The sequence below is a fragment of the Pygoscelis adeliae genome, unplaced genomic scaffold, assembly GCF_000699105.1.
Source record: "Pygoscelis adeliae isolate BGI_AS28 unplaced genomic scaffold, ASM69910v1 Scaffold95, whole genome shotgun sequence".
Taxonomy (NCBI): domain Eukaryota; kingdom Metazoa; phylum Chordata; class Aves; order Sphenisciformes; family Spheniscidae; genus Pygoscelis; species Pygoscelis adeliae.
In genome coordinates this window covers 1,030,270-1,039,954 of record NW_008824869.1, presented here as the reverse complement: position 1 = coordinate 1,039,954, position 9,685 = coordinate 1,030,270, and the positions used below count along the sequence as shown (strand labels likewise).

Below are 9,685 nucleotides of genomic sequence, written 5' to 3'. Positions count from 1 at the left end.
GGCAAAGTTATAAGAGACTAAATAAGGAATTATGTTGTAAAGGCATACAGTCAAACATAAAAATGACTTCCATATTAAGTGTTTTTTAAAAACACACACAAATATTTAATAAATAAAGCATGGATAATTATGCTGTTCCTTCCCACTGATTAATAGACTATGATAAATTCATTATACGTACTTCTTGAGAAAGCAAAGTTATATCACAATGGAAAACTAAAATAATATATACTACTTTCCAGTACAGTATGCAAGATTTGGACCCTTCAGATTGTATCAGAGCATATGAGTTTCTGGAACAGATCTTCAACCGCCTTAAAGTGTCATAACTCAGCCAAGATACTCAACTCTGACAGTTTACAACAAGCAAAAATGTTTGTTTTTTTTTTTTTTTTAAACAAGTTTGCACCCAAACTAAGTTATAAAAACATAACATATACAACTTGGAAGATGACAGATTTTCCTACCATAATGTTCACGTGTTCATCTTATTTTCTTTTACCTGAGTAACCTAAGTAAACAGATTACAAGGCAATTTAAACTTATTAGCTAATGCAAGGTTTACTGGACTTCTCATATATAGAAATGTACTTTGACACTATTTGCAGTTTTACAAATACAAAATGAATAAGAATTTTAAAACATATTTACTGAGCAGCCATGTCTTTGATATCTGTACAGATCAATAGGTGCAGTGGAATTATGTACAGAATTTATCATTTAATTTTTAAACAGCTTTTGTGCAACCTGGCTGTAATGTGTATTTGAAGAACTGCTGTCAACATCACAGATCTGTAATACTTACTGGTGCCAGAAATGCGAGAGTACAGAATAGGAGAACAGCTCCTAAAATAATACTGTGCTATGCAGACATCTGTACATAATTCACATAGTGCATATTACTCAATGTCTGACGAGGAATAACAGTTAGCTGCTAATACAGACACGGGCATTTACAGGTATTAGGTTTGTTACAGTAAGTATGGACGAATGAACTTTTCCCATATATAAACATTAAAGGAAAGGACTTGAATTAGGAAGTTATGTAACAATTAAAGAAGGGAAGTTACGTAATAAATAATGAAACTTTCAATTCAACTCGCAGAAGATCAGTACAGTAGGAAAAAATCCTTTACAGTAGCAATGAAACCATTCAGAAGCATTGTCAAATCAAAGGTAATTCAGTTTTATTTTATAATCATAGCAACTAAAAGTTAAAAAAAATCAACATGAAGAAAATTTAGTTTGTCTCTGATAGTCTTGTTAGTGTACTTCTGTGTTATTGTACCTGTCAGATATTTCCTCCTCTTTTTGTGCTCTAGTCACTCTATCACTTTTGATTTTTTTTTTTTTTTTTTATTTCTTCAGACCAGCATAAATTCATAGACACTAAAGCACAGTGAATGTGCAATTTGCAGACTGGCGTGAGTGAAAAACCACAGGAATATAATTACTTCTACGAGGTAAGCTTGGAGTAACTTGGAGGAGAAAATTTGCGCTTCAAGTACTTGAGAATGTAAAGTGGAAGACAGCTTACAACAGTGATTGCTGACACTTTCCACAGGAAGGTCACAGTTGTGATAAAGGCAACATCTGCAGAAACAAAAAGAAAAAATAAGTAATGGGAGCTGATAACATGGAAACTGGAACTTCCATAGTGCAAAGTCAATAAAACTCTTAACTGTTTGCTTATGCCATTGTTCAAGATCATGCAAAGTTAAAAAAAAAAAGGCAACAAAACAACAGAAAGAGAAAGTTAAGCTCAACATTTTGTTTTTGCCAACTATTTTCTTTAGACAGGAACTTCAGAGTTCATGTATGGTCCTTACACTGTTTTGCAGCACAAAATAATTTTACAGGAAACAGAAGCTCAGTTTAAAAGCAAGACTGTCTCATAATAAAAAGTTAAGCCAGCTTGTTTTTCTACTAGTAAGAACGATTTTTACCCACTATAATACAAGTTCCCAACCAGAAATTCTGCTACCATTTTGAATCCTTTATTTCATATTCATATTATTTATCTCTGAAACAGTCACGACAACTAGACTGAATGATTTGTAAAACCTTAGAGATTAAATTAGAGCCCAAAAATGTAAAGGGAAAACAACGTAGTGATATTGCCACAAACCACAGTGAAAAGCTATTTTTTGTGACAAACATTAAGAAGAATGGTGACACCCTACACTTGCTACTGAAATTTTTTTGGCCATATTTGTAATGGTCAGGTCATACTTAATTATCACGGAAAGATCCCAGAACCCAGGTAACCTGAAAAATTGGGGTCTTTTTGCTTTTTTCCATTATTTACAAATGCATATATTAAATAATTTACTACTCTTTAATGAATTTTTAAAGACTTAAAAAAAACTTCAAGAAAAGTTAAATTTCACCTACCTAAGAAAGCTCCAAAAGACACTCTGCCTATACCTGTTTCACAAAGAGGGAGAATGAAAATGAAAGGATAGATTTACAGAAAATACGAAAGTTATGTGGAAAAAAAAAAAAACCAAACAGGTTAGCTACACAAAAAGGAAATGAAAAAGATGTTAGTAGCATTAACTGGAATAGCCTTTCACATGACAATCAGAATATTTTAAATAGCAGTTAAACCAAAACATTTTGAAAATATAGAGATTTTATATTCGGTCATGTTTTAAGGTTGTAAGTAGGTAGGCAGTTTTCTTACATTTGACTTCAAGGTATAATTTACTGTATAAACAACTTGATCAGAACTATTTCTATGTGAATGAAAATTCACTTCAGAAAATGCAGTAAAGAAATGCTTTACTGCTCCAACTTTACTCATTAAAAATACTTTGTATATTAGATTTCAATGTATAAACTTGTTATACAGTTTTAGTCTAAGCCTGCTTAGACATACTAAAAGCCTACGTAACATATCAGAGAGACATGCCTAATAAGGCCGTTGTGTGCAATTAATTCAGAAACCTAAAAACTGATTTACTTCCATGAGTCAGAGCTGTAGAGCAGTATCAAATATTTTTGTCCTTCTAATTTGAGTGCCCCGTCATACTTAGGATATCGTCTCTTTGGGAGGAGATGATGCTTATAAGTAACATCACTGAAAGAAACAGTTTTTTTGCTGATGAAGTCAAGCACTATTGGACTGCATTCCTGACACATGGAAGTTGTTCTATACCTTGAACTGTAAACCGTAACTTAGGTTATGCACAAAAAAGACTCCCTCCCCCCAGTTATAATGTGACAGATTCAATAAGAGTAAAGCATTCAGGAGAAGTGAGACTAACTGAAATGCATTTTCTCAGATTAACTGATTAATAACACACAGTAAAATGCATCTTCACAAAAGCCCATGAAATTTGGGAGAAGCCATGCAACCATTTACTTACGCAGTTGCTTGGACTTGTCCAGCAAATACATGACGATAGTAAAGCACTCCCCTTTACAGAAAGGTTTGCAAGAAACAAAGTCCCTGCAGTTTTTACACATCTGTGAACACCACCTAAAGGTGTTTCTCACTGAACAGCACCTACAAAGGATGGAGGGACTAGCTGTCACCAATACTAAAGACTTACAAAGGTGAAGCAGCAAGTTCTGCTTTATGAAGTTCCTGGAAGTTTGGACTAAAGAGCCAGTACCTGTATCTGTTCTTGCTTGTTCCTTTAATTTGTAATCTGGCTGTGGAGATTCAGGGATCAACCCAATAATCTCTATATTAAAAGAGTCTGTGCATCAGTGTCAGAGAAAAGAAAAAGGTACTCTGGTAAACCTGAAATAATGTACAATACAAGTACCAAGCCCAGCAGGGTTGTTTCTTCATTAAAATTCGACTCCTGAGAAATCTGGGAAGTAACAGAACACCTGGGACAGGCAGTGAAGCATTTACTGGTTAAAAAAATAATTATATAATGTAAATACGCTACCCTAGTGTTGAACACCTGGGACATGAGATAGTGAAAGCAGAACTACCAGACTCCTAGAAACTACCATGTAACATTTAATTATGCTATGAGAAGTGACAACTGAAGAAGGGCAACTCCTTACTCATCAGCTCCTGGAACACAGAGAGAGCAGGAGCTGGATTCTACTCCTTGTGAGGTATAATCAAAATTGTTATATATATTTCTGTAGAAGCTACATAATTCTTTTTATATCAAATTATCCTTTAGTAAAAACAACTATCTTAGTGTGATTTTTACAAATGTATTATTTTGATGCTCAGATCCCTGACTGCTAAAATTTGCAGTTAAAAAGTGTTCTTTCATCTTGTGAACTATGAACAATCAGAACCTTAAGACACAGTATGGCATACTGCAATTTAAAGCAAAGCAAGCTTAAAATAAGCTTAATATAATTACGAAACAATTATTCTTATATAAAGTATCTATCCTAATAGCCTTCTGCCTCACTCTCTAGCAATTCTTCAGCTCTTTTAAGTTTGTGGGTTAGATCTAATGAGGTCCACTTGGTCTGGCATACAAAATAATTCACCAACTCAGTGAAAGATCCTGACTTTTTTCAATCATATCCATTTCAATACTGCAAATCTCAAAGCCAATTTAAGGTATGCAGTTTGGACTGTCAAGATCAGATCAAGGATGCGAAAAGCATCCGTGGTTTGAGTAAAGTTTATTATCTAGATAAATCATACTAACAGGAATAAAGATTGTCAAACTCTAGGAGGAAAGGATAAGAGAATATTTTAACCCAACATTAATTAAGCCTAATTTCAATGCAGTCATATTTCTTATGGAGAAAGCCGTATTTCAGAAAGCATAACATCACCTATTCTTAATAAAAAAAAAAAGGGAGAAAAAAGTATTAAAAATATAAAGCACAGTTCTTTGCTACAATACTTCTACTATTACTCACCAAAGTATTCATTTAGAAATGCAAGAGAGGCCACATAGCAGCCAAGACTGAGGAATTCAGCCACCACCATTAACCAGTGCCATGTTCGTATGGTCAGTGCAACCATTAAGAGCTCAGTCAAGATTAGGGCAGTGAAGGAAATGGCAACGACATGTACAAATTCAGATTCAAAAAGCAGCAGGGCTCCATACATCAGAATACCACCTAGGAAAGGCACACAAAGTTAACAATACACTGAGCAATGAAATTTCAGTGTACCAGTTTTTACAACAACTGCACACTGAACATTTGGATTGCTTATTATCAAAACTTGCCCAGTAATTATTTTTATAAGGTAACAACATTGATCTTTCTAAAACAGAAGTGATATTTACTGTACTTCGTGCACGTGAAATAAAACAACCAAAGTAAAGCTGTAAAGAAATAAAACTATTAGAAAATTAAACACCTTTTAGTGCAATATATCTGATGAACTGTTAATGAACCTCATTTTGTCAAGTGCTACAAATAAATGAGATATTGCTGAAAGTGTAATTACTTCTAACTGATTACATAATTCAGATTTCTTCAACAGTACTTCTGTCATTCCATGAAAGAAAACTACTGTGTAAATATATGCAATGTGATAAGCCCTCATTAAAATTTTTCTGGATTAGCATTTAATTAAAAACATGTCCTTTTTAGGTGACACGCATCAATAAAAATACCAATCTGTGCTGTGTTTTGAATAGGCCTGGCACACTACAAGAATATCGATTTACAAGATAAACAGAAAGCAATATATATAACTGCTGATGAAATGTTAAGCTTTGGGAATTCAACCTGCAGCTGAAAAACAATATTGCTAATAGCAGACAAAAAATTCTCAGTTCAGTAAAATTAGGACTCTCTCCTACCTTGGTAAATACTGATTAAAACCCAGATGAGGAAGGTCTTAAATGACAAAGATCTTCCCTAAGGGAAACAAGTGAGAGGACAGTTAAACACAACTTTTAAAAAAGATAAATCTACTCAGTTCATATATTTTTAATAGTTAATCACTAGAGAGACAGTATACCAGTAAAATAAGCAGTCTTTGAATTGATATAGGCTAAAAAGCTTCTTCTTGTTTTTATGATTCTTCACTGCAAACTTGTATAGAAATCACACGAAGTCTAAATTTGGGGGTAGGACAGTTAAGGCCTTAAACAACAAAGGTACTTTACCTTGCAATGCTCTGGCTGGTTTTCAGAGGGGTAATTACAGTAAAATTAGTTTATTTTTTATTTAAAATGTTTTTATGTCTGTTTTGTAAAATGTAGTCTTCAAGAAAAATAGTATTGTGTACCTACTGACCTAAACCTCAAGCAAAACTGTAGTTACTAGTCACTTCTAAATGTTGGATAAACTATCTATTTGCATTCATAGAATAAACATATGACTACTATAAGTTTTCAGCAAGTAATTATTACTAAATACATTTTAAATCTTCTTGTGATTGTGAATGTTATAGATTGAAACTTATGCATAAATCAAAGAATAAATGCTGTACATGTGCATATGACTTGCATTCTGTGAGGGTACTGATGAAATGTTAGAATTGCAGAGTTGAAAGGAGACGCATTTAAAAGGATAAAGCAGCAAACAAAGCAGCCATTTTGGCACAAAAAAGTGATCACTGGAACAGGGAAGAATCAGCACTTTACAAAGAAATGTGCTTCACTGCTGTAGAAAGTGATGAATTAACTCTTTCTATTACTTCAGTATAGGCTAAAACATTTTCTTGGATAGATAGAGTTCATGGCAAGGTGCTAAAGACATTTTCATAATTCTGTATATAGTCTAGAATGTTGGTGACAGACTGAACACATGGGAAAAAATTCTTGTACAAGCACAAAGAAACATGATATTTTTTTTCTCCTATGAGTGCCTACTCATTTCCCTTTGAGTAATGGACACTGCTTCCACCTTCGACCATAGCTCCCAATTAGCGAGATTTGTGAAATAAGAATAAGCTTGAGTTTTGGTTCACCTTTATGGAACTAGAAGGGGTAAGTCACACCTGAGCCTCTAGGGAATGCTGCACAACAGGCTGTGAATCATTTTCAGATGGAAGCAGGGAGCCCTCTTACTTGTACTTCCTTCCAAATTTTCATCAGCTTTTCTAGCTATAACTCCATAGGAGCCACAGTAACAGTAATACTGAATCAGTGTGTCCTCCAGGTATGTGGCCACACCGGTCTCTCTGAACCTTGCTAATTTTCTCTTTTTCTTGCACCAGACCAAGAGTCTGTCAATGACTTGTGCCATTATATCTTACTCTTCTAAAAATTCTAAAAAGCATTTTCATCACTAGCATATGCCAGAAAAGAAACCAATTCCTAGGAATACAATTATTATCCACGTCAACACGTGTTTGAATAACACTAGCTGAATAGCACTGGCAGAGATTTGCATAATTTGAAAAACAAGGTGCAGAAATATGTAGGCTTCATAGTGTCAAGACTAAGGCAGCACGATCACAAATTGTTGTAATAAACACTCACAATAAGATTACCTTGTAATAGTGAAGTCAAATGTACGTAAGTAACGTAAGCACGTAAGTAACGTAAGCACGTAAGTAACGTAAGCACGTAAGTAACGTAAGCACGTAAGTAACTTTTCGTACTACTCATCCATAATCATTCACTGATCATCATCTGCCCCACATAATGGACTGAACTGTACTCTCCAGTTTCTCCACATTATCTTTTTTTTTTCTTCTGAAGAGAATTATTTGGGTTGTACTTATTTAATATTCATAGAGGTGCAACACAAGCTGGGAAAGCCAGTGATTCAGCATCTCCAAGAATTGTCATTTAAGCCTAGACAAAAAACTTAGCCTGTATTCATCTACCCATCCTGGGCAGCTTCCGAGTACAGGTTAACTTCTGTCTTTGGAAACAAGATGATTCCAAGTTCCATCAACAGATTTCCACAGGTTAGCTTACAACTGCCTTTAGCAGGTGTAAGGCCATGCTTTTTTGAGATTAATCGTAGGCTGAAATCTCACAAAGAAGCTTTAGAGATTCTGAAGAAGAGAGAATCAAGATTTCCAAGAGATGAGAAAAAATTCTCCCAGACTAACATGGCTAATAGCTAATTTAGTACAACTAAGACGACAAAGGCTCTGAAAAGTTTAGACCCTCTTTGACTACAGTCTGCTTTTTAACTTTTAGACACACCTTCGAAGAAACTACTAACCCTAAAAAGACTATCTGCTTCTGCCTTGGATCGTAACTTTTCTAGCTGACAGTTTAAGATGGAGCAGAAGTACTTTTCCAAAAACTTATGAAAACAGAATCTTGAGATTTGTTTCACTTTTGCGGGTAAAGAAATTAAACACTTTGCAGGTATGAGCAAACACACAGAAAGCAGGATCTACAGATGATTCAGTTAAGATAGATCAGTTATCAGTATCTGTTATTTAAAGAAAGTCAGCTTTTGGAGAGGTCAGTAGTAATTTCTGGAGGGTGGGGTGGGGGGCAGGAATCTATAAATTAATCTACCAGTTAAAAAGGAAAAAGGAGCTGTGAAAAAGTAAGCATAAATAACTCCAGATCAGAGATCCTGGGGCCAGACTGAAAGCAACTTTTACATCAACATACCTTTATGTTTGAATTATTTTAGTCCAACCATTGGTGACTTAAGAAATATATTAATAAAACCGAGTGGAACATTTGGTACCATGGATTATCTTCATAGTACAAAAGTCTGCATTACATTAATTGTGCATCTGTCTTGTATAGAATACCTTAAGAAAATGATTGTAAGAATTCTCAGTTTTGCACACCGGAGATTTCAGCATTTGTTCATATCTGAGCACTGAGGACATTCATACCTTCGTGAGATCCTTATAAAGTTCTGGATACAGCAGTGCCATTTCTGGCTTCACATCCTGATCCAATACTAGAGAGAAGACTGGAAACATAGTATATATAGTTGCATACCTAGGTGAAAGGAAAGCACATAAATTGACACTTTTGCATGATATGATTTTAAACCGATCTACTGAATTCAATTATTCTTTTTATGTAAGTGGAATTAAACTGGTGGTTCTACCCAGTACTGAGGCAGCTTACCAATACAGCTTTACACGTGCAACCTGCTTTTGTGCTTCTGAGAGCTGCCAGTCATGAGAAGTTACAGAGCTTTTATACATTCAAAAACAGTTTATCTATTTCTTTCTTTTATATATATATATATATATCACCCAAGCTTATCACCTGTTACCATACTCCCTGTGCACTTGCACTTTGGACAACCAGTTCAAAGACCTGACATGTAAATTCATCCACAGACGATGGCATGAAAACCAAAGAAAAAAACAAGCACTGTATTCTGGACATCATGGTATAGGCAGGTGGATGAACAAAAGTCTTAACAGCTCTGTAAGTGGCTTTGGATTTCAGTATGCACATGCCAGATGTGTACTTTAGTATGTACTTTCCTAGAACTTGGCACAACTATTTAAAAAAATTTTGGAGAGGTCTACTGCTTGCCTCTGCAGTCTGGTGTAATCAGACCTTGATTTGACTATGATTTAAGTTACTATTGATTTAAGTTGTTATTGTTTACAAGGAGTAGAAAAAGAAGCTCTTAGGACAGAAGGGGCAGAGAGCAGGGACAAACACGAATATATGCATATCCCTCAGCTGTATGACTTGGGGAACCGTATTACTACAGCAGCTTCTGCAACAAGACCAGGGTGCTCCTAATCCTGCATACATTCACCTGAACGGAAGTCTGTGGCAGACTTGGTTAGTGCACTCTCAGAGGCAATTTCATAATCGGTAGCTTCAGCTCCATTTTT

The 9,685-nt window shown here is 34.9% G+C and overlaps 1 protein-coding gene across 1 annotated transcript in view; it reads right to left on the bottom strand.

The window, feature by feature from the left end:
* Positions 1-398: 398 nt before the first annotated feature.
* Positions 399-9,685, bottom strand: part of ATP9B (ATPase, class II, type 9B) — a 161,932-nt gene continuing 152,645 nt past the window's right edge. Inside the window, exons 25-29 of the mRNA XM_009324471.1 lie at positions 8,714-8,822; positions 5,751-5,808; positions 4,855-5,058; positions 2,395-2,427; positions 399-1,593 (exon numbers count right to left, since the gene is read on the bottom strand). Of these exons, the coding sequence (XP_009322746.1) occupies positions 1,457-1,593; positions 2,395-2,427; positions 4,855-5,058; positions 5,751-5,808; positions 8,714-8,822 (541 nt within the window). The 3' untranslated portion in view covers positions 399-1,456. The remainder of the gene's footprint in view (positions 1,594-2,394; positions 2,428-4,854; positions 5,059-5,750; positions 5,809-8,713; positions 8,823-9,685) is intronic.